Source organism: Excalfactoria chinensis, chromosome 2 (genome assembly GCF_039878825.1).
Source record: "Excalfactoria chinensis isolate bCotChi1 chromosome 2, bCotChi1.hap2, whole genome shotgun sequence".
NCBI lineage: Eukaryota > Metazoa > Chordata > Aves > Galliformes > Phasianidae > Excalfactoria > Excalfactoria chinensis.
In genome coordinates, this window is record NC_092826.1 from 97,245,842 (window position 1) to 97,271,752 (window position 25,911).

Below are 25,911 nucleotides of genomic sequence, written 5' to 3' on the forward strand. Positions count from 1 at the left end.
TCCCTCTCTGCCTTTTCAGCTCTGAGACTCTCTCTCTCAGCTTCAAAATTGAATAAGGCCCAATAGGCATTAGCCAGGCCCCAAATCATTTGTGCCTCCTGAGATCTGCCTGTGCCGCAACATTCCTGCCTCAAATATGCGATCAAGCTCTCAGGATTCTTCAAGTGTTCAGGAGTAAAGCTCCATGACACTGAAGATGTCTGCCTTTTTAAAGTCTCCTCAAAGCCTCTCCACACTCCCTGCCACTCAGTATTCTCTGGTTCTGGGGAAGACTTCCTCAGAATGTTATAAATCCAGATACTGAGTGAGATTAATAAAATAACCAACAGTATGTTCAGGGAAAACAACAGTGTGGTCAAATGGGCATTCAAAAACTGCATAATGGATTCAGGGAAGGGACAAGGAGCATGCAGTCCCCTGAAAAGCAGTTTTACAAGCAGTTTTAACAGAGCACACATTTTTTTTCCTCTCTTCAATAACGAGATAGCAGAGCTAAAAGTTTACAAAATATTCTGGGGTATTGGCCGTCCGCCTGGACTTTCAAGGTCAAGCTCCCAGGTGCAGAAACATAAACTTTAGATAGCTCCTTAACGAAAAAAACTCGTAGCTCTGTAAGAAGCTAAAGGAACAGCAGGAAAAACAGCAGCTTTTGCAGTTTTTCCCCACTTTTGCCCCTTTTTGCCCAAATTTCTTGGCAATCTGCCCGCATTCTCCACCAAAATACTGTCGTGGGTTAGCCTAAAATCTACCTGCACCCATGACAGGGGGGCAGTCAGCCTGCAGGCCGCTGGCCCAGAAAGAAAAGAAATAAACAGGGAAAAAGAAATAAATACAGTGGCAAAAATCTAAGGAGGCACACTATTTTACTAAATACTATATCGGAATACAGAATAACACAATATAATACAATATAATTGGAATTAAAGCTAACGAATCAATTAAAATAAGAGAGAGTGAGTCCAGAAACCGAGAGGCCTACTGTAACTCTAGGCGAAACGGCTGGAACGCTCCCACACGGCTCTCCCCCTGGCTGGCAGGATCCAAGAGAGCGAGTCCAGCACTGAAGTGAGATTATATAGTCCTGGTCATATGACTGACCGTGGTGCTCCCTGGGACATTCAGTTCTTCTTTCTGTGAGCAGCAGATTCGTCAAAATTATCTATGCTTAACATGATGTTATGATGTGGAATACTGATAGCAAAATTACAACATTGCAAAACCATGACAGAGGTACGTGGTGTCTTATATTTTTTAGAGGTTCTTAGGATGCAGCTGGGTGAAGCCACAGCTGACATAATGATAGTTCCCCGTGATAGTCACGATGCTGAAGGAGTTGTTGCTTCAGTCCTTTCTGACCAGTGTTTCTTATTTATGGTTCTCTGCTACTCCTGGAGACAGACATTCGGGACCTGGGTGTTTTACCACACTTAATTTCTAGGAATTTTCTGAGCAGCGGTAGAGAAAAAGCGGATGGTAGTACTCAGTGAAATAGGCCATAGCTTGCTCTGCTATGCACTTGTTGCGTGATTTCATTTTGAGCAGTCTGTCCCTTCTTAGTGTAGCTGTGCTGGGAAATCATGCCAGCAGTCTGAGCAGACGCTACTTGGAAGGCAACAGTGGTCTGTGAGAGTGTGGAGTCAGCCAGTTTTCCTGACTTTGAGAACCAGCGAAGGATGACATTCTCTCCTGGATTAGAGTCACAGATATGTGAAACATCCCCTGGAGGTTTCAATGAAAACCTCTCCATGTCCCTCCGATACTCAGAGCAAAGGCTATGAGAGGTTGAGGCTTTTGGCTAACCTGAAGCATGCGCTTCATTTACTGTAGGGAAAACAACTGGAGCGATAGACTGTCTGGTTTGCTATTTAGGCGAGCCTATAAATGACACTTAAAATGCCCATAGGCTCCATTCCCTGTTCTGTCGCAACATAAAGCTGATACGATATTTTGTATTTAATTCTTGCCTTTTAGCTTCTCACTGTTTTGTGCTTTTCTTATCTGATTTATGCTTTCTTCAGGTGTAACCTCAGTATCGGCAGATAGTTATTTCCTGATCATAAACATCCTAGCATTTCTGGTGGCTTAAGTGTGTAGCATCTGTGGAAGCAAAATTCCTCATGATTTGATGTCAGCTCGGTTTATGAGTTGTCTAATTTATTTGGCTTTGGTGGTGTGCTTGAAAGTGACAGGCTTGGGTGCCTGCAAAATGGAGGAGTGTTACCTTTGCTGGTGTGCAAGTCTTGGGTTTTCTGCCTTTGCTCCCTCTGGCCAACTTCTTTTCACAGTTTTCAATTTCCTCACATCTTGAAATGTGCAGGTGACCTCGGTTTTAGGAGGTTGCATGCTATTTCACACGGCTCCAGAGCTTGGGTTCCAAATTAACTCTGGTTTCATATTATTTTTTTTAAAGCAAAGCGGGCTGGCCAAGTGTCAATTTTGAGGAAGTCTTGTCTATCACGTCCTTTTTCCACCATATGGCATAGATACTATAATGAGAACAAACCAGTTGTTAGCAGTCAATCCTGCCACCATCTGTGTTCTTTGAGCCGTAGATAGATGTGCTGACTGACACCTTAAGCCCTACCGAAGTGGTAACGTTGCATTGTAAGGCTGGGCCTGCAGTGAGGGCTTTGACATGGTAGGTCTACAGGAGTGTTGTTTTGTCAGGTGAACTGGTAGATCTATATTGAAAACATTATTTGCCAGTGGTGGCAAGGTTTTGGTCACCTTGACAAATCTTTTCTCTCTCCTTTGGCACACACGCATGATATGTGTGATGCTGACTGAGGTGGATAAACATGGAGGAGGTACATGCAGCTTACAAGGCCTGCGTTTGTGTGTGCAGATGTGTTCAGTTTTGCACTCTTGGCCGTGTTAGCCTGTGCTTTGTGAGGAAGATTTGAGCTTGTATGAATCAGATTCACAGTCATCTGTCTTAGTCATGCCTGATATGAGCTGTGGATGAGACCTTGCTGGTCTGGACTGTGGACTTATTTTCTGCTTTAAATATTTGCTGGGTGCTGGTAATAGTACAGTGCCACGATAATCTTTAAGTAAGCATGTTCAAATCTACATATATACACATATATATGTATGTATATAGGAGTACCTCCTTACTGTTTATGTCAGCGCTTTCCTTTATGATCACTAGCTCCCATGTCTTACTGTTCATTTCCTTAATATCACCGAAGAAGCCAGAATGGTTTCTAGGGCAGTATATAGATTTTTGGAATAAAATGCAGGGGTGGAGGAAGATTTGTGGGCACTGGAGGCCTGCTCCTTGCTCCTGCAGGGCATTGCAGCCCCAAGCTTGTGTCATGAGCTCCGTGAGCTCTGCTCTGAACTCAGTTCTGCTGGCTTTTAGCTATGCATTGGGAAGTCGTTAAGAATACGTTCTGTCTTTTATGTGTGGGTTGTTTTGTGTTTGTTTTTTTTTTTTTCTTCTTTATTTTTGACTAATCATAATGGCATGCTTTATTTTATTCTGGAAATGTCTTTGAATTTCTAAAGCAGCAAAAGCTGCTGGTGAAGAGGCTGGTAAAAGTACTGAGGAAAGTACTCTTGACCAAAGCATTGCTCTTGATTTCTCTAGTGCTTCTCTCCCCTCCTCACAGTGCCTCTCCTCAGCTATTTCCCAGTGTCTGTCTGAGCAACTCTTGCCTACGTTCTCCTGCTTTAATCCCTGAAGTTCAGCCTTTCCACTCCTTACCCAATTCTTCTTTGGCACAGTCTTCTCAATAAAATGCTCGTATGAAACTCACAATTGCGGAACTTTGCCAGTGTCTTAAAAGTATGTGCCAAGTTTTGGGTGTTAATATCTTTGTTAAGAGTGTATTATAAAAGACTGCAAAGTTCTGCGTTCAGATTCAGCCAGGAAGCTTCAATACTCTTCATTTAATGCCAGACTTTACTGGCACTCAGATACTGCCAACTGAGTCTTGGTTATGTACCACCAAACTACAGCCTTGTTCTGGGACACACGTTTAGTAGGGTGACCTGGTTTCCAGTCAGGTTTTTAAATGGCAAACCCCTATCTCATTGACAAGTATATGCATGTATGACAAGGAAATATTGCATTAAGTTTCTGAGCATTATATTATTCAACATATCTTAAATCACGTTTTATTGATTCCCAAGTTTAACTTTGTTTTGCAGCGATGCAAAGGTAAATCCTTCAAATATAGTGCCTGATAATTGCTTTGCATCCCAACCCCACAAAGTTTTATCCATAGCTTTGCTCTGTGTGGCAGGATGATAGTGTAGTATTATGCTCACTCCCAAACATGCCCATGTGATTTAATTAAGGACTAGTCAGTTTTTCCAGCAGAACTGAGCTGGAAAAGCTGCCATTTCTGGAACAAGGAGGCCCTACCAGACAGGGAATGATTCAGAAGGCCCAGAAAAAGAGCCAAATGCCAGACACCACTTACATTATCAGATAATGCCTATATTTGGAAGCTCTAAGTCACCTTAGATTTTATAGGCTTCTACTTTTTCTGTTAAATCTTGGTCTCCTCCATTGATTGGACAGACTCGAACAGTTCAGTGCAAGTTAAGTAACTTGTCCATGTCCAGTTTTAATGACTCAGAGGAAATCAGTGTTGCTGCAAACACAACGCTCTTTATAAGCTGCTGTCTTCCTGCAAGATTAAGAGGAAGCAGAGCTGCTTTGAAAAGTTCTTAAAAAAAACAGTAATTATCCTAAAACCGTGAACAGTATATAGGGCATTTTTCATGATTTGAAGCCTGCTGGGTGTAAGACAAACCAGTTTGAAGGGTGATGTTATTTTCTTCACTAAGTTTTACAAGAAATGCGATACGGAAGAGGGAGAATGCATTTCAGCACACTACAAATGAAATGGAAAGCCACCCTCCCCCTTTTCAAAGTACGTGGTTGGCATTTTTGTTTGTTTGTTTGCTGTCTGTCACAAGTGATTTGAAGCAACCTGCGTACTTTTTGTGAGTAAATATGACTGTCATCTGATTGCTTTTCTAACTTACTGTAGTGTTCTCTTGTGCTGCCTGAATTACGGTGTAGCCAAGGTCTTGGCACAGGAATAATGTGTGAAGGTGTAGGTGGAAGTGGTGATGGAAAAGTCTTCTGTATTGCCCCCCCACCAAGTTGTGAATGATTTTGGAAGTTAAGCTGCGTTTCCAGTGTCTGCATCTGATTCCTGATAGAAGATACATGAAGACAAGGTTGCTACCTTCTGTATAATTTAATACATGTATTTGATTTGCTTGCTTTTTATTTACTGGGCTAGTCCTCTATAATTATTGGATTACTGGCAGTCTCAGACCCTCTGTGGTTTGATCGCGTGTATTTGGGTATTTGAGGGTTCTTATCAGCTGCGTAGTCGATTTAAAAATCTCTTTTTAAATAAAAATAAATAAATCAACAAATAATGAGTTAGAACAGAGCGATCCTTTCGAGACATTTGTCTAATTAACCTTTGCGTCTCAGGAATTGGTCTTGCTTCTGTTCAGTCAAGTGCAATGTGTCTCAGCCCTTAACAACCAACATCCCTTCCGAGGACCTTGGAAGCCTTCCACAGTACTTACTTTTATAACTGCTGCCACTGTGTTGGCATTGCACCAGCTTGCAGAGACACAGTTGGGAGAAGAACAGGAAAGGGTAAGTCGACAGCAGAAGAGAAGTCTGTGGGATGGCATCCAACTTAGCAAAGTCTTTGCGGAAAGTGCTGTGCATTCTGGGCTGATACTTTCAGTACCCTGAACTGAGGTAGGATAGCAAATGTGTGAACATAATGAGTGAAAGTCGAATACTTATGCATGCACCCAAAAGGATTCCCCTATAACTTCCTCTAGTTAAAAAGCTCGAGGGAATCTTCAGAAAGGGAGATTTTTTGCAAGTGGAAATGAATAGATGATAGCCATTCTCCTTCTCTCTTTCCTGAAAAAGGAAGGAGCTATGTCTGTGAGATGATCTGGTATCTGGAAGATAATGTAAAAAGGATGCTTCTCTGCTGCTCTTAGTCCCCTCTACAATAGAAAGCTCCAGAATTTACAGAAGGACTGTGCTGAATGTCAGGGTCTCGTTACCCTGGAGGTATATTTTCTGGATTAGAAAAGGAACTGTGTTCTAATGGAAATTAGTATCTTTATAGTCACAGCGAAGCTGGGAGTTCTGAGCAGCTCCCTTCTTAATTTTGCTGTAAATATCATCTTTATTATAGCAGCACATTGCAGAGAGTAGTAATGCGTTTTCTGCCACTGATTTGTCATCGCCAGGAACAGCAATGCTATAAAATAGAGCACAAGCTCTTCTGCAGTGGTTTGGATCGTGTACCAGCCATTCTGCTGTGGTGTTAATGGTTCCGGCTCTACTCCCCTTACTGACATAAGAAATGTCTGTAGCAGCACAGATCTTGTCCCTTTGGAGAAAGCTTGGAGTGGGTGATCCTGAGAGGAAGTAAAGAAGATGTGAAGGTCTCGTTTTCCATCTAAACATCAGGAAGCTTCCATCTAAGCGTGAGGAAGCACTACTTTGCTGTACAAGTGCCAGAGCACTAGCACAGGCTGCCCAGAGACTGTGAGGTCTCCTCCTTGGGGATCTCTGAAAGTCATGTGGATGTGGGCCTGAGCACTGTGCTGTGGGTCTCCCTTTTTGGGCAGGGATTGGAGCAGGTGACGCTGGAGGTCCCTGCCAGCCTCAGCTGCTGTTGGTTGTGGTTTGGGTTATTTCATGAGCATGCCTTACTGCCTTCCAGGGTGCTAGGGAGAAGTTTGGTGTTCTTGCAACTTCACTTTCTGTTGTGCATTCGTGCTTTGGGAATATCCGCAGACTGAGGTTTATGAATCATCATTCCTCTATTGCAACAGCGTAGCAGTGCTGAGGCCTGAGCATCAGTTAAGCATAAATCAGACCTTTGGTATAAAAAACATTGGTCCTGCAAAATGATGGCCCCACCTCTGCAGGTGTCTGAAAGAGTATGGGAAGGAAAGAGCTGCATGCAAGAGAAAATGCCAAGAGCACTGTGGGACCTAGGGAATTACTGAAATGGGAGAAAAGAAGGTAGTAAACTACTTCAGTTGCCTACAGTCTGTTAGCTTGGATAATGCTGCCATTTTGCCCTCTGATGCTCAGTACTGAGCATCCATAATTCATGTTTTCCCCCTTTTAGTTCCATTACGGCTTCCTTTCTCTCCATAACAAATACTCCAGCCACTCACATAATGTAATAGGATCCATGAATGCAAACATCAAGGGAGCAGCTTTTGTCTGCCTGGCATTATGCTGTGGATTTGCCTGATGGATTTCAACTTTTCTGTTCCTTCCATTTACTCCTGGTTCCGTTCCCAGCTGCAGAGCCTTGATGTGCTTTTTGGTTTTAAACTTGTGGGCAGGCAAATCAGTAGTAACTAGACATCAAGGAACAGCTGCTTTCATCCAAGACAGGAAACTGCAGGAGAGCTCCCCTAAATAGATATGTATGTGTATGTGTGTGTGTATATATATATATATGTATATATATATATATGTATGTATAAATTTTTCTTTTCTTTTGTATTTATATTAAATTTGGCTCCCAGGATTTACTCAGCTTTCTGCTTACTATAGATGTATTTTTTTTCTGAGAACCCTTCCAAGATATTTTGTTGTGTTATTACATGGCATGGTCTCCCAGCATTATGGTATGGTGTCTCCATCCAAGGCTGTCAGGCATGCTCCACGAGCTCTCTGGTAGCTCCCAGCAGACGTCTGACCTGGCAGCAGGCAGGGTTTTTTCCTCCATTTAAGGAATGATTGAGAAGACACAGATTCTTCTAGTGGAAAAGGAGAAACTGATTTTAGTTCCCTGTCAGACTTCATGCGTGTAGATGGAGGAAGTTCATGAGGATGAAAGTCATTAAGTCTGCTTGTTTTCTTACTGCTGCTTTTGTTGTTTTGTCTCCTTTTGTTGTTAGAACGTGTGAGGGAAAAGAGAAGTTTGAGAATTGAACACACTAGCAAAAATGTGAGAGGGTTCTTCATGATGTGTGCGTTAACGTGGCCGCCTTGTCACACAGCTGGAGGCACAGTGCTGAGCTCATTGCCTGTGGTCCGTGCCAGGCAGCAGCACAGCTTGCTGCTCAGGGTCAGAGCTGGAGCTGGTGCTCAGATGTGTGCCCTGAGGCATCTCATGGTGCTGGATGTCAGTTGCGCTGCTTCTGGGGGTTTGTAGCTGCCCGAAGCCCTGGCCTGAGAAGCACAGTCTTGGTTTTCCTCTGTGTCACTTTTTGGCTGCTCTCTTTCTCCACCCTGCATGAAGGGAGCCAAAGAAGCACATGCTCGGTTCCTCAACTTCTGGCCGTATTTAAAACAATTAAAAAAGCAGTTAATCACAGTCCTTAATGTTGCCCTGGCTCCAGTGGGTTGTGCCTCCATCTTCCAACCACCACAGTAAGCACATAGTTGCAAGAGCCACTTCCGTAACCCATCACCATGATCACCCTTAGGGTGAGAGCCTCAGTAGTTGGTTTCCCCAAGGTATCCAGGACTGTTAGCATATCTGAGTCATGCTTTTCCAGTGTTGTTTATTGACTCTTACGCTCATCATTTCTTACCGTGAGGGTAGTGAAGCATTGGAACATGTTGCCCAGAGATGCGGTGGAAGCCCCATCCCTGGAAACACTGGGTAGAGCTCTGAGCATCCTGATGTAGCTTTGGATGTCTCTGTTCATGGCAGGAGAGTTGGATTAGATGACCTTGAAGAGTGTTGGAAGAGTCCCTTCCTACTCAGATGATTTTATTACCTAGAGGGAGCCTTGTTCTACTTGTTTGCATTAATCCCCACATGAGGCTGTCATCAAGGACTTCAGTTGTAAGCAGCTCTTCTGGATGTGTAACTCTACCATAAAACTTCACTGTGGGCCAAGAAATGGTTAGGGGACCTTAAGAACAAATGGGAGAAGTTTATGGAGTGGAAGGGAGGAAGTAGGGAATGGTTTAATAATGCTTACATGAGTGGTCTTTGCATAGGCTATTTATAATAATGTCTGTGAGGGTTGAGACTAGATGATCTTGATGGCGCTTTTCAACCCACGCCATTCTATGATTCTAGGTGAAGTGAGATTTGATTTGATGCTGCCATTCTCAGAGGAAGGATCCAGGAAACAAAGAGAAGTGAAATAGCCTTTTTTTGTTGTTAACTTTAGTCAGGCGTATGGGCTAATACCATGGAGTTTTGCGAAAGCCTGAGCAAAGATTTATAATCTTGCAAAACAAACTGAGATTGGTTCTCAGTTCACACTGCTGACAGATGAGAAACCCAGCTCAGTGTGCAGGCTGCTGTTGAAAGTAGAAAGGCCCACAGAAGATCATTACTTACAGTACTGTGTACTGTAAGGGACCCACAAGCAGGAGGCAGCCAGCAGAGCCAGAGGGTGGTTCTTAGGAAGGCCTTGGCATTACCTGGTGTAGGGAACCTGCTTTGGCAGGGGGATTGGATTCGATGATCTCTGGAGGTCCCTTCCAGCACCTACGATTCTGTGGTTCTGTGACTGCAAGAGCAAAGGTGGCTTGTACGCAGTGGCAACTCAAACAGGGAAGTGAAATGCAGCACAAATATGTGGTGATGGCTTGTGGTGTGCAGGAATGCCCCAGCCAGCAAGGAATGTATCAGCAAATCTGTGGTAGTGGGAACAGCTTTATTCCTGCAGAGGGGTAGATGGGATTCAAGAGAGGAGCCCAGTCCTACTTCTCAGTAAGTAGAATACTTTCAGGAAAGGATTGCAACACTACCCAGAGGAGCAGAAATATTGTGTAGCTATAGGCATTCGCTCAGCACCATGACTAATCTTCTGGAAAGTCGAAGGAATTCCCTTAGAGAAGGAATGCCATGCATCACCCTCAGCCAAAAAAAGAAATCATCACACGTTTCCTTGACAGCACATCGTTTTCATGTATTTTTACTGTTGTAGGAGTGTTCTGCGTTCTGATTACTCCACGCATGTATCAAGTATTTCGAGTATGGTCAAGGTGCAAGGATATTAAATGTCAGTAGTTTTGTTTGAACAGATGACAGAGAGTAATTGAGTCAGTAAGTACTTTTAGAATAGTTTCAGATAGAGCCAGGGCCACTTTCATCACGTCAGTGCAGTTACTTGCAGTGTAGATCTATTACTAGTGTACTTGAAAGCTGGTGGATTAGAGCAGGCACTCTGGTAACCAAAAGGTTTTAGACAACTCGTTTTTCTCCAGTTTTTTTCATGAGTTGGGGATGCTGCAGCTGAGGATGAAATCAAAGACCGCAGGGTATGTAAACAGAGCACATAAAGGCAGTTTGGAACAGACAACAAGAGCTTGGGATCAGCGTAGTCTTTTAGTAACTGACTTTGCCTTTCTGCTTCATCAGAACTGTCTCCCAGTTGCCAAGCAGCAGTGTTCCCTTCTGCTCTGAAATCCTCTGCAGACATGTAAGCTACAGACAGCACACATGGGTATGTGCTGCTTCCAGTGTTTGTGGGATTGCTGATGGAATGCTGACATAAACAGCTTCATTTTCTATCATTTTTTTTTCTCAATGAGTGAAACCTCCAATGCAGCATCTTTGAAAGAAGCTGCATGTCTAAGCTGACCTTGCAGAAAGCAGCACGTAGAAACATTAGTCAGAGTTGCTGTAAGAGATAGCAGTAAATAACTGGCCGTGAAGCATAATTTTCCAGGCTGTGGTTCAGTGACAGTGCTTCAAGGGAAGAAGCTTCTTGTGTGATATATGGAGGGTTGTATGTCACCTGAGTGGAAAACAATGAGGAGATTTCATAAGATACTCAGAAAACACCGATCTCTGTAAGTTTAGAACAGTAGTGGAAAGCCCTTTCTTAGTGACAGTCAAACACAAGCCACCAAAACTGTTGTTGCAAGTCTTGCAACAGCTTAGAATTCCCTTTTGCTGTATCCCTGCAGGACATGAATGTTTAGAGGGGGGGGCTCTTCACCTCCAAGCAAAAGTACAGCACCCTTGTAAATATGATGAGATAAAGTGAAAAGGATTCATGCTTCTTATTTTATTACTTGTTTTTCTCTAACTCGGTGTAAATTGTTTTAAATAAAAACATACCAGCTTGAGGAATTTTTGCAGGGCTTTTTGACTGTAGATGGGAAGGCAGGTCTGTGCAATAAGATGTTTATCTCTCCTGAAAACAGTACTTGCATTTTGGCTGTCTATTTCGTCTTTCATCTGCAGCTGTTGAGTGTCGGGTAGTCCACAATTAATGTTTGCGAAATAGATCAGTAAATTGTTAGAAGCATCAGCAACATCAGTTGATGAATTTTACCTTTAATGATCAAGCATTCAGAGTTTCAGGCAACGGCTGCCTTCAAAAGGAAAATAAAAAAGTAATTTGCGTAATTACAAAGCTGCTGTACAGCTTTTGAAAGGGGGTGGCAAATTGCAAGCTTTCATTGCGTACACACGGACTTGAAGCAGTCTTTGTAAAACTCCCACTGGCTGTCAGCACTCTGAATTTCTCCATACGTGCGTGCTAGACTTCTTCCCTCTTGCCTTTCCTGTGCTTCTCCAAAATGTACTGTGCCAGAGGCTGGGCACCCAACACCAAGTGGTGAGCCATGAATTCAGAGGCAGGCCTTGATCGTGGCTGCATCAACACCACCTACGTTATTTGGAGAATAGTGATATCCATCACGTATCAGCCAAGGTTCCTTCCAAAGTTCAGGGCAGCGCGCATTCTTGCAGTATTTTTAAATGGAGGTCTCTCATTGCTTCTGTACTTCAGTGGATTACCTTTTCTTCCTGATCATCTCCTTGTTCACAGAATCACAGAATGGCTTGGGTTGGAAGGGACCTCAAGGATCAGCAAGCTCCAACCCTCCTGCTGCAGGCAGGGCCAAAAAACTCCATGTTTAATACTAGCCCAGGCTGTCCAGAGCCTCATCCAACCTGGCCTTGACCACCTTCAAGGATGGAGCATCCACAACCATTTCTGAACCACCTCCAGTCCTCTCTGTCTTAGTAATAATAGGCTTTAGGTGCTGGAAATTGATGGTCTGGGGCTATTTTATAATTCCCTGGATGTAGGCTTTTTGTGATGCTTTTGAAGATGTCTGAAATCTGGAAATGAACATTCAAGTGTAAAGACATTTGAATTGAGGGGTTTAGGCTGTGAATACTTGTAATGGAAAGCACTGTAGTACAATAGAAGGACATAGCTAAATTGTGCTGGCTGCTGTTACAGGAGGGACATACATGATTAATGTATAGGACTGTGGTGGATTTTCCAGAACTATGCAACATTGCTCTAGGGTTCAGAGAGCCTGATAAAACGTCTTGCAGTAGTGCATGGCAGATTATATCCTTCGGTAGACTACTACAACAGCTCTGCACCCTGTATTGAAGATGAACTTTTTGCTGTAGTGGCTCTTTGCTGTGCCTGCCTAGAGTCATGAGAGTCATTTAAACAATGTTTATATGCATCATTTGACTCTTCCACTGCAACACAATGGTTTGTGTCACCCTGAGTAAAGGAAGTTTTCCTTGGGATTACAAGGGTGATATACTAAGCAAGTGTTTTTGAGACAGGGTAAGGTCATTAAGGGAAGCCGTTACCTAAATTGTCCATCTGTTGGACATTGTGCATGGAAAAATCACTGTTGTTTTGTACTGGAAAAAACTGAAGGATGAGTTCAGTGTAGAATGCAATGGCTTGAAAAGAATGGGGAATTGACACTAGTGAGATGTGCTTGGTTTGAACAACTGTAGAGTTTCATCTGCTTTCAGGTTCCTTTCCATCCTAGAGGCCCCTCAGGTTGATGGGGATGCAATAAGGTCTCTTCCTGAAATTCCTTAGTCTGGGCAAGATTGTGCTTTTGCAGTAAATGGGGACACGTGCAACTAGCCGATCTTGAAGAATAATAGGTAATTTACAGTTACTCATTAAAATGATGATGAAAATGTAGATGTGGTACAAGATTCTTTTACGTACCTTAGTTTAACAGTGATTTTATTGGAGTAACTGGCCTTGCAGGGCAAAACCCTGATGGGATAACTTGTTAAAAGCAGTTGGGTAAGGAGGTTTTAGCCTCTGGAGGTAAACGTAGGAAAACTTCAGTAGGTGAGGAAGCTAGGTAAGGCCTAGCAAGTGGCCTTATTCAAATAGTTACTCATCAGTATCTATGGCCCCTACTTTCAGTTATGCATGTTTTCCTCCTATCTCCCTCAAATTTCTTGAGCTGAGTTGCCTTAGTTACTGTATCTTATTTCTAATGCTGTAAATCCCTGGGAATGGCAATTGCAAAGTCATCAGAGTTGTTGATACTGAAGAACTGACTTGATTAAAAATGATAGAAATGTTTGTATTCTTTCCCTGTGTTCAGAAGGTCCTCCAGTGTTAACTTAGGGTATTAAAAATGTAATGATTAATGCAGTTTCTCTGTAAATCAGATTCAGATGTGCATGGAAGGCAGAAACCAGATCTCTTTGGGACAGCTAAATCAAAGCAAAGTAACACTGTTTCTCAGTTGCTTTATGTTATTATATCCTGAGTGCTTTTTCAACTGTACTAATATAAACTTCTTCCAAGAGTGAAACTAAAAGGAGAAGTTCAGTTCTGCTCTTACTTGTGTTTCTGTAATGCTTGCAATGGAGTGATTCACTCTTTCTTTTCTGTTGTGTTTTTTTTCTTACAGTATCAAGCTTTTGGCCGTGCAGGAGCTGCTTGATAGAGAAGCACTGGAAAAGGTATTTAAAATGCATCTAGTACAACCTTGGTAATACGTTGGAACTCTTAAAGCACTCTGTGTTAGTTGGATTTCTTAACTCTGTGGCATAAAACAGGACCACTTTCTACCTACATGGCACATGTAGTTGAGGGGGCAACATTTGTCCAAGTTGTCCATTTCTGGTGTTTTTTACATAATCTTGGAAGGTTCACAGCCACTCCTTTTGCCAAACAGGTTAACGTTACCAAACTGTAGTTGTTTGCAGTAGACAGCTTCTCTGGCATTTCACACCCAGTAAATTTCTCACCTTTTTGTCAGGCGTGCACCTCCCTTTGGCCCAAGGCCTCCGAAAACAAGGCTTAGACAGAAAAAGTGACCTCAGCATGGTGGGAATTGCTGGTTTTGCCATTGTTTGAAGTTTTGCAGGAAGCTCTTCAGAAAAACTCTGCTTCAGAAAAAGGATTTTTCTAAATCGAGCTCTGAATATTTGATATCTGCTTTCATACAATGCCAAGTTCCAAGAATCTAAAAGGCCAGTTTAGCCCTCTGGAAAACAACACTATGGAATTATGTAAGTTTAAAGAAATTTAGTTGTCTTTATTTGTTAAAATACAGGAGGCTAAAAGTAGGCTAGAACATGATACCTTGCTCTGCCTACTTGCAGGTTCAGGCTTGAGAAAGCATGCTGAGTTTTGTATTTGCGAACCATTTATCCGCATAATATTGCAGGAATGCAGAATATTATTAAATAAAATTTTAATATTCGTTACAAGATTGTTTTTCAATTGGTTCCTTTTTTCCTGGGAAGACTTCAGTAAGTTAGCTGTGGACGTGATAACCTTAAATTATTACACAACAATTTCTAGTCTATTTCCTTGGCTACAATGATCTATGTTGGCTTTTTTTCTATTATATACTATCTTACACATTTTACTGTTTTTACATGGTTTTCCCACCTTGGCCACTGAAAATGATCCCACCATCAGAAGCTTCGTGTTATGCAAAACCACAGCTTAATGAATTTTCTAAATCCTGATGTTTGTTAGTGGAAATTTGGCCAAAAGTCTACCATAATTTTTTGCATTTACATTGGGAGTTGCGAAGGCAGAATGGTTGATAGAGTATAATTATAGGTCCTGGCTCTTAACCAGTTTGTCTTACCCTTGGTGCTGCTTGTCAGGTGTTTGCCTCTGTGTAGTGCTGCTGGCACCTTAAGTACCCCAGCAGCCCATTAATTAAACAGGGAAATAATTGATGAGATCGGTGAAACAGGCAGGTCATGTAAGAATACGAGACTCATCTCTACTTGGAGAAAAGTCTGTGTGGAAGACGGGATTGTTTGTGTTTGTTTTGGCCACAGTCCCTCAGGCCCTCCCAGCAGGTACCCGTATAGCATGGCAAGCATGGCAACTGGCTAACCCAGCTCACCCTGACTGTCACGGGATGGTGTTGCTGACATGCTGGCATTCTTCTGCTGCAAAAGGGCTTCTGACTCTTGTCCAGGGCAGTCATGAACACATGTGGCAGGATGCCAAGTGGTAGCTTGCCTCTATGACAGTCTCCTTCCCACAAGGGTTTGAGGCCACCCAGGCTGCAGAGAGAAGTATTTTAGGTACCCAGGTGTGCTGATGTGCCTCATCCCATAAGACGCTTCATTTCTTCTGCCGAGAGCACAGCTCTGGGTCATTCTTTTTAGATAATAACTACAGTGAGCCACCTAGCCCAGTGACATTTCACATTGGTTTCGTTTACAGTATTTAAATCTGGTTTGCATTTCCTAATGCAGTAAGTATGCCAAAGCAATTGCGGTCATTGGTGCTTGATGCCAGCAAACATGTAGAAAGAGTTGTCTTCAGAATACTTTTTTCTTTGTTTTGCAGCTAACTTGGTGTGTTCTCTTAAAGGCACCAATGATGAAAATCAGGGGCCGCGTTCTCAGCTGTAATAAATTAGCTCACCTTTGCTTAATTTCAGCAGAGACAGTTCAGTTTGTGTTTGCTGTTCCTCCAACCTGCACGTTTAAAAGGAAGTAGTGATGGTGCTTTTGGGGTGGACTTCTCCATTCTTCTGCGTGTTTTGTGTGCCCGCTGCAGGGAGCATTTCCTTCATCTTTTAGTTTGGGATAGACATCCCATGCAGACTGCCTATGGTCTGCATAGCAGACTTGGGGTGAGGCTGAATCCCCTGCAGTATTTATTCCAGTAAAAGCATCATTCAAGCACATGTAGAGCAGGAGACTAAACTGAAACGGGTAGGATTGCTCCCATTAGCTGCAGTCAGCCTTGGATCAGTACTTCCATGCAATTCAGTTTGGGTGTGGGTGTTATCCTTGACATTTGCTGTGATTTTATGTTTCAGTCACCTGTAAGTAGTTCATTTGTGTCTGGCTATATCTGTGTGAAACTTACTATTTTGGTAAAATACAAAGCTAAAAATATCCTTGTATTCCGTCAAAAGTTTCCTCCTGCAGCCCTCCAGGCATTAACTCTGCTTCTTGAGTTCGTCTCTCCTTGAGAGTTAAGTTATTGTGGAAAGTTAAATAATCTGTACAACAACTTTCTACTTAGTAAACCACTGATGGCATTTTATAAGGTAAGCTTTTCAGATCAAGTAACGTTAAGCCATTATGTTCCTAACTGTGTATTAATAAATAAGTACACCTGCTGTTACTTGAGATGAGAAAGGGCCGTACAATTTACTCCAAAGATGAAGCATTTTGCTGCTTTCCCACCTAGTAAGCACAGGTTGTGTAATTCGGTCTGCTTAGCAGTTTTTAGAAGAGTGGAATTCATCTACAGAACAACAGTTGTTCTGCTTGCTGTGAGAAGTGATTTGGAGATACACCAGGTAGGCTTATGCAAGGTAGGAATTGGGGTGAGAGTGTTGAAGTTGATAGACAGATCAAGCTGCAGGAGGACAAGTTCCATGTCAAGTTCTGTCTGTGCCAGTGACTGCAGATTTCTGTTCTGTGAGCTTGGACCGAGAGGTCAGTGAAATGAAAGTAAGAAGAGAAATTAATTACCAATAGGCTTACATTCTCTGTGTGGGGATTTTCACCTTCACTGGTGAAGCTTTGGAAGTCACAAATAAAAAGAGGTTGAAAGTCCTTTACCTGGTGTTGCGGTCCTGTAACTATGAAGTGTAGGATACATTGGTTAGGCACCAGATGTGGCCATATAGCTTCTAGATGACTTAGTACAGAAGCGATCTCTTCCATCTCTTGGCCAAATATGATATGTTTATTCACTGGGCACTAATGCTGGTGCAGACACAAAGAGTTGGGATGATAAAATCAGTAAACTGATCAGGCTTCTTCAGATAATTTTTTCTTCGCTGTACAAAAAGTTCTTCCTTTCCCTGAAGAGAGCATCTTTATCCCATTGAATAAAACTGAAAGCTGAGCACGCAAATGTAAGCAAGCAAATCTGAGCTATTTTTCTTCTGACTTTTTCCCCACCAGTACTAATAGCTGGAATTGTCTCCCATGGAAAGGAAGCCCATTTCCTGTGTTTTGTCACTCACAGGGAAGAGTAGTTGCCTTTATGTGGGTGATGCTCGCTACACACAGTGCCTTTCTGTCATGTTGGATTTTCATACCATGCCTGAGGAATCGCTGAGCCACAACTGGAGTGACTCCGAGGAGGTGGCTTTGTTTAGTGAGAGAATTTAGTATTCTGACTGGTAGCTGCATGTCAGCAATCGAAAGTGGGGTTTGTCTGAGGGGAGATGCCTCTGAGTGTTGAACAGGGTGAGTAATTTTGTCTACTTTCACAGGGTAAAACCCGAGAGATCAGGACAAGAGGTGGTGCTTCTTTCTTTCTGGTGGCATCACGCTAACAGTGAAATTTCAGCTAGTGTGAAAAATGAGCTTATAAACGCTGAGCTGCCCTGTGCATTCCCTGCTGTAGTGTTTGCCTTTCTACACGGCGCACAGAGAATTTTAACTAGAAATTTGCTTTTGTTTTCTTGATCCAGGGTACTGTTTCCTCCAGATATTATCTGAACATAAAAAGTCTGACGTCAATCGAGGTTCCAGAATTTCCAGTATGAAATGAATCTGCTGGAGGTTTTTTATTTATCTTTTGTCTGCTTTTGAGTAGATTGAGCCAGATCAGTGTTTAATCGTGATTAAACCCATTGTAATCTCAGTACTTTATAAAATCCCTCTCAGAGCCGGGCAGGTTGTTTATTTGTGAAAGGTTATCCCTAGGAACTTCGCAGTGTTTGGAAGAGAGCTCCTGTAACATGGGTACATAGGTAAGCACAAGCACATCACTTCTCGCTTGCATGGCAATAAATATATGCGTGTGCACTTGCTAGTCGTAGCTGCACTATAATACAGCTTCACACGAAACAGCTGGTCTCCTGAGGCTGTGTCAGGCCCATCACATTGGTAAGAAAGCTCAGTGGCTGCTCATGTCCTAAATGATGCCCTTGCAAGCAAACGATGCTCATCTCTTTCAGGCCAGCACAAACATGGGAGCTGTCATTGATGACTGCTGTGGGAAGCACAGGGAAGGGCTGCTTGCATCCCCACTGCAGATGATGTGACTGCTGTCTGAGCTCTGCAGGTTGAACCTCTTGGAGTGTGTAGCTATTGCCTGTGCAGCCAAAATATATGCTGTGTTGTCACTGCTATTAAGTCCTCTGGAGAGCAGCATCTTGCAGTAGTCTCTGAGAGGTAAGGGTTGTCCTAAACTCTTGCAGTCTTCCTTTGCTTTAGAACTGCTGATTAAAACCTATAAGGCAGTTGACAGTGAATGAATTAGTTACTGGAAAACAGTCACATTTTCTGTCTGTTTTCAGAACTGCTCCTTCCAGAAAGAGGTTGACCCCTTTGAAACTTAAATGTGCTAGGATGTTCCCTGCAGTAGCAGTCTAGCTTTCAGAGAGCAAGAAAAGGAGATATGGGGTGTGCCATCTTCCTGTTTTTCCATTATCTTTCTTTCCTTTCTCTTGCTTGCTTCCTATGTATGGGTAAAGCTCAGGAGTGCAATCTTTTTCAGACCGCATCCCTAGGTCCAGAAACCTTAGGGTAAAGGGAAGAATACTTATGTACCTATGCCACTAAACTGGTTTCAGTTGATTGGAGCATAAGGCCATAGTTTCTGTCGCAGTAATTGTTAAGGAAACCATGAGCTCAACCCAGGCTTTACAGGGGCGTAAATGAAACATGTAGAAGTTGAAACACAATTGAAATGTATCATACAGATGTGAATATCAACTTTGCTCTCACTCAGAAATGACATATCAGATGGAGTTCAGGGGAATCACGATGTTGTGCTATTGAATTGTTGACACCACCTCTTACAATATGAGAGTCTTCCAGGTTATCCCATGCATGTGGTCTGCAGCATAGGAAGCGCATGGTCACACCTACTTGTATCTCTGGCTTATGTTGCTCGAATGTTGTTTCTAGTTGTATTTTAGAACTTTTTTCTTATGAAGTGATGCTGGGAGCCATGGAGGGCACAGGCGGCTCTTAAAATGCCCTCCTGTTGGAGGTGCTCTGTTATTCAGTCTGAAAGCATAGCTGTGCATCTGTGACAACTAGTGATGTGGAAACTGCTTCTTATACCAGATGGGCCTTTTTTTGTGAGGCATCCAGGTCAGAAGCTGATCTTACCCATTGGTTCAATCATTCTTTACACTTCCAGACCAAGGAGAAATGAAAAACGCGTGATTACAAATGCGTTTAAGTTTTGTCTGTGAGTAATATGAAGGGCCCTTAATCTTTCTTGTTTACCTTGCTTTCTTTTGTAAGATGGCAGAAGACAAAACCAGTTCATAGAATGGGACCAGTTTTGAAGCAGTTTGAGTAAGGTTAATTATGTTTGTGGGTTTTTTTTCCCCCTATTTAGTAGATTGTCAAAGCAGCAAGAGTTTTGTTTTGTAATGTCATCCTAAATTTGTTGTTGTTGTTGTTTGGAGCCAGAGTTCATAGCATCTGTTTGAGCAGAGCTTTGGTCAGGACAGGAGGACAGTCCTATGGCCTTTATGGGAGGGGTGGGTGCTGCAGGGTGAGGACAGAAGACCATCTGTGGCTCATACAAACCTTTAAATAAAGAATGTGCTGTTTCAGAGAGGAATCGGTGTCAAATCAGAGTCTTTAAGTTAAGAACTAGAAGTGTGAAAAAGAATTAAGAAGTTTATGAGATTAAAAACAAAAACAAAAAAAAAAAGGGAAAAAAAAAAAGAAAAAAAAAATGAGATAATGTTCTAATATCCAAGAAATAAATAATGGAATAGGATACAAGACAGATACAAATAGCTTTACAGAAGGTGGCACAGTGTCCTGTAATGTGGTGTAATCAATGCCTGAGGGAAGAATAAATGAGACTGGTAATGGTTGAGTCGTATTATATTACTCTTCTCTTCCTTGTTTTTGGGTTCTTATCGTGGGAGAGAATGTTTGTTCTAAATAGAGATGTAAATTAGTCAGGGAAGATTGTAATATAACAGTAGAAAAGGAATGGATGGAAGTAAAATGCCCCGTGAGTAATTATTTGTGATGGAGGTCTTTATAGAGGAGGTGATCCAACTGACATAATAATGAGAGCTGTTCCTTTCTCCTTTGTGTCAGAACAGTTTCCTTAACATATTGCTTTATTCTCTTCCATGTTGCATGCCAGCACAGTCCATCTTTACCTCTCTGTATATCCCAGAAGTTTCAAAAAGACCCTAATTTCTTGCATCTGTGGAAATGAGTAAACTTTGTCATTGTAGTGGATTGAGACCTAATTATCTCCTGTGCTTGTGCAGCTTTTCTTGATAAATAACATTCAAAACTGTATGATTTCCCCATTCCCTTTTGTTCTTTTTTTGTTGGCACAATGTCTCCCTATAGCTTCTCCTTTGGCTCCAGGCTTTGTGCAGGTAAGGAGACTCAGGTCCTGGCAAATAGCTCTCCGGATTCATTTGTTTGGTTTCAACTGGTGAACAAGAAACCGGTTCTTATCACTCTTAGGTCTCATGTTTCATAAGCAGGCTTTTGTTTGTGTTCTATATGAAGGGCTACGTTCCGATAAATTAATGTTCAGTTCTTGTAGTCACGGTGTGTATTGGGTGAGTACCACTGTCCCAGTGATATGGTTTTGCACCACGCTGTGGAAATTGATAGGAGCTTCAAAGTTGCATGAGAAAACTATTGGCCCAGGGACTAAAAATGAAAGAAAAAGAAAGTTCTCAGAAAGGTACTGACTCCTGGTTGCCTGCTGCCTCATATCTAGTTCAAATGAATGCACAGGTTAGCTCTCCAAACATCTACTGCACAGGCTGTGGCTCTTTAGAGCATTAGCCATTATCGTAGAATCATAGAATGGCTTGAGTTGGAAGGGACTTAAAGATCCTCTGGGTTCCAGCCTCCCTGTCGTGGGTATGGTATAATGTGGAGTACATCTTTGTGCACTGGCTAAGCATTCAATAGCACACCTCGTGGAGAACTTGGAGCTCTATAATGGTCAGTGCTTCAAGCACTCTCTGTAGCAGTATGCTTGTAATATTAAAAAAGCAATAATCTATTGCCTCATTGCCTTAATAATCTCAGCAATACTTCCCTAAGCAGATGTGTGTGTTCCCTGAGAGATGCTCTGTGCTTTTTTTCTGATGGCTGAAGTGAAGGCAAAATGAAACTTGTCTTCTTTGTTTGGAAATAATGAGATGGAAAGAAAGAATAACGAATAAGCAACTGAACATTTACAGCAGACAGCACAGTAATAAGGAAATAATTCATCTGTGTTACAGCTATGATTTTAGCAGAGCCAACCAGTTGAGCAGACGGCTTTATTGCTGTATAGGAAAAGTGCTTGAACTCAACCACTCATCTCCCGTAAAAGCAGCTTGATGGAAAAAGATACCCTTGTAATCATGAGGGTTTTTTCTTTGTTCGTTTTTATAGCGTATCAGCTCCCTTAGCGTGCCATTATGCTGTTAATGATTATACTGCCTACAAAAACTTACTTGAGAGAGCTTCAGGAAGGAATTGCGAGGCTTTATGCCCATCCTTGACAAGCACTTGAGCCTTAATTCTGGTATTATGTTTAAAATAATGTTCCTAAGGGTAAGAAAATAAGTCTTCGGGAGAAGTCTTCTGCAAAATAAGTCTGTCCCATGAAGTACAATGAAAAAAGGTTGGCTTGTAGAAGAAACACGAGAAATGAAAAACCCACAAAATTGCTCGCGTGCAGGAGTTGGCCAGTATGGATGTTCTCCCTCATAGCGAAAAGGCAGCATAGATTTCTGCCATGCATACATTATGATTGGTTCCTATTAAATGACAGCCTGACTGAAAGGCGTTTCATGCCCTGTTTTGACAGCATGTAGTTGAGCATCGTACATCCACCTTTAATAGTGGCCCCAGCACTTAAGTTACTGCATTGCCTCCTTCAGTTATTTCACTGCTCTGCACCGAAGGTTTCCATGTCTTCCTTTTCAAACTCTATAAAAAGACATTGTTTATATCAATAATGACTAGTGTTTAGAATGAAGCTAGAAGGACACGCCAGTGAATGGTCTGAGTTGTTGTCCCAGGAACACTGTGATTAAAAGACGAGCCCAGAACTGTTTTTATGGGCTACAATCTGTTTTTTCAATCATATTGTCAAGGATAAAGAATGTAATTTCCTCTCAGATATTACAAGGAATTAAGCAGTCGAGTGACTGTGGGGAGCTGCATGTAACCCATCTGGGAGGACAGCATAGAAAACTCATTGTTAATTTTTTCCCAAATAAGAACTCAGAAAGGAAAACAAATAACTGGAGGGTGCAAACTAATGTTCCTATCACACCCCAACCGGTCCTTCAAAGCCTCAATGTAATGCAGAAATAAATAAATAAATAGATGTGCTTTGATTTGGGACGGGTTTGTGTTATGGAAACAAATCATTATAAACTTTTGATAATGGAGATAATGTTAAATTTATCAGCATAATTATTTCCCGCACATTCATGGAGTACAATGGGTGAGTAATAGAGCAGCTGCGGAACAGAGCCTCGTGTTCCAGTTTGGTTCTAACCCACGGCCTGGCTCCAAACACAGTCGAATTCATAAAGGTGCTCAGATACCTCCTGCAAAGATGATGTGTTTTGTTTGAAAAATGTTGGGATCCTTTCCTGCTTTGCTTTGGTGTTCCTCTGGTAACTAGAGCTCTGTCTCTGTGCATACTCAGTTACCCTGATCTCGACAGCTTAATTGCTTGTCTGTGCTAGACATAACTGGGCTTAGACAATAAGCCTTCCTCATCCTGTCTGAGGAACTCAACCCAGGAGGTTTCCCTTTTTCCGTATCGAACATAGAAATGATCTTTGCAGCAGAGTCTGGAATTCAGGACAAGGGTTGCCACGTGGCTTGGATGATGAGGCTATGGCATGCTTGCTCTCCAGACCATAACGTGATGCTTGAGGCAGTGAGGAGCTAAAAAGAAGAAATCCTACCTCTGTGAAAGTCTCTCTGAAATACTGGGCTGCTATGTAAGAAGCAGAAACAGCATATTTTCCAGACAAGACTGAGCTATGCTCATTGGACCTAACAGAAAGAACTGATTGCACAGCTGGAGCCCTGTGGTGGAGTCAGGGCATGAGAAAACTTCTATCAGCTTGCATCACACTGGGTCTGGAAGGAGCTCATATTTTCCTACATAGATGTATGCAAATGCATGCATGTTATCACAGCAAACAAGCTTTGTCTGTGGTGTGATGGTGCCTGTAGGTGCAGTTTTATGCATGAAGTGAGATACTGGATATCTCTGGATATGCAGCTGGATGGGCAGTGCTCAAGTGCTCTGCCCCTGTTGCTGTTTGCAGTGAGTTTCTGGAACTGTTTGAGGGATGCATTAGATAATGGTTGCAAAGAGCATGCAGGATGGCTGGATTTACTCAGTCATCAGTCTTAATGCTTTGATTTAGCTCTAGGAGGGATGAACCAGTGAGTACAGAATGGAAGATGTTGCCCCAGGTCTGGATGACATGGCATGAGCAGGACACACTAACATGACAAGACGGGCTGATAACCTTGCCTGGAGTAACTCTGCATCTATGGCATTTTCAATAGATTTGTTCCTTATCTTAACTTTCATCACACAGTTTTTCTCCTAAAGTTTGTAACTTGGCTTCTATAAATCACACTTTACAATGAAGAAATAACGTATTTAAAGTTATTCATGGGAGGGAGAAAGAGCCATCTTTTTCCATAACAATACATCTGAGACCTTTGTTGTCTGTGGAGTTTTGTTCTCCTTTGAAAATACCAATAATTACCTGTCTGGCAGGCCTCCATCCACCTGCCAGGTTCTGTTTGCCTTTCTGTACTATCAGTGCTTGAAGAACACGATCAATATGTATTACAAAACCTTTCATGAGGTCTTCCTGGAAGGCAGTAATCGAACAGGCATGTATAAAACATTAGTCATAATAGCACAGGGCCACCTCCTTCCCCCGCATTATCTGTGTGGTTCCTCTGAAAGGAGGCTGCAGTGCATCCCACACGTGGGTGTCTGCATCCCCATGTCGTGTGTTTGCAGGAGTGATCAGGGTTTGGCTACTTCTGCAAACAGGAAACGGATACGCTTCAGGGAAAGGCAAACAAACAGTGAAGGCCTGAGACTACACTGTTGTCAATAGGGAAAAGGATCCAGTGTTGAGTCTGTTTCAGACTTTAGCCATAATAATGCTTCCTTCTCTGCCAGTATGTTTGGTTATGTAAGAACCCAGGCACAACTGCATGGCCCTCTGTCAGATGACTTGAACTACAGGTCCAGATTTCTACTTCAAGATGCTTCCAGGACCTGCTGTTTGAAAAAGGTGGTGAATTTTGACATGATAATACAGATAAATATTTGCCTTTCTGATGCTGAAAGTCTTCTTTTCAGCTGCTGCCAACTCCCTCACTCTTTGTTGCTTGTACTCCAGGTCTCTTTCACCATGATGATTTAACATATTCATTCATGTGCCTTCCCTTAACATATCTGAAACGCTAAGGAACTGATAGAAGTTCCATACGCACCTTGTGTAGTCATTAAATTTTCTTGCCTCTTTGCAGCCCGTGCTCTGATTCAGGTGTGGAAATAAGCATCCTCCAAAGAGGAGTCACTGGCTGATCCGAAATGCATAATTACATGTAACTTTATTGAGCCCTTAGGCATTATTTTCCTGGGTCATGTTTGATTTCCTCAATGTTCAAAGGACTAATGCAGCCTCTTTTCAGGCATGGCATGGTTCAGTGCGCTCCCTAGCACCTGTACTGCACAATTAACACTTGCTGTGCACCTTGCTTTCCCTTTTCAGACTATACTCAGACATGCATGTCTTCAGCTTCTTATAGCCAACCTGTGTTAGTCATAACCTCATTCCTGCCCCTGTCTGCTTCTGAAGTGGCTGGCAGCAGTAGGCACAGGCTCCTTATCAGGGTAAACAGAGAGCAGTTACGTCTTCAGGTCCTCCCTGCTTGGGTAAATGATGGGTTGAAGGCGAGCAAAGGCCACAGAGCTTGTCCCAGTTCCTGGCATGGTGGTCCTTGTTGGCTCCAAGCACTGGCAGCAAGCAGGTGTCTGTCACAGGGCATCACCTTTCAAGAACTGCTTCCAGAGCCCATGTTTAGTACATTCCTGCAGCCCAGAGGCGCTCACCAGAACAGCTAATACTGAGCTGCAGGAGCGACTGAGACGCTGGAGGGGTCCTGGTGAAGGAGCCCTTCTGCTGCTGATAGCACATAGTGCGTGCTTGAATTTTGGCTCGGTTTTATACAGGATTTAATAAAGCAAGCTGATTTTGTTTCAGGAAACTTGCAGGCTGAAAGGCTCGTGAGAAAAAACAAAGCTAGTACTTTTCTGCTTATGAGGATTTGGGGGGAGGGAGAGGGGAGGGGAATGCTCTGGCTGAGGTTTCCATTCTAGTCTTTTCTTTACCACTTGAGAAACAGCTCCTCAAAGGGACTGACGCTGATCTGACTTTGAAAGAGGAGGAATGTCTTTTCTGTGCCTTACGTAGGCCATGAGCTTGTCTGTAGGTTTTTACTGTACAAGGGAAGGTGTAATCTTGTTTGATGTTTGGGCTTTGCAGGCAGAACAACGTGATTTAAGAAATGCGCTTCTCAGTTCAGCAAAAAACATGACCTAAGCAAATACGCTGCCAGGGCTTCAGAACCTGTGTGCCTGTGGGCCCTGGAAACTGGGCATCAATTAAAGTCAACTGCTGTGGGGGAAGCTGCTGAAACTGTACCCAGAACGGGCTGATGA

The 25,911-nt window shown here is 42.6% G+C and overlaps 1 protein-coding gene across 1 annotated transcript in view; it reads left to right on the plus strand.

Annotated features, from left to right (window-relative positions):
* Positions 1-25,911, plus strand: part of EEPD1 (endonuclease/exonuclease/phosphatase family domain containing 1) — a 62,943-nt gene that overhangs the window by 23,722 nt on the left and 13,310 nt on the right. Inside the window, exon 2 of the mRNA XM_072328711.1 lies at positions 13,649-13,700. Coding sequence (XP_072184812.1) covers positions 13,649-13,700 — 52 coding nt within the window. The remainder of the gene's footprint in view (positions 1-13,648; positions 13,701-25,911) is intronic.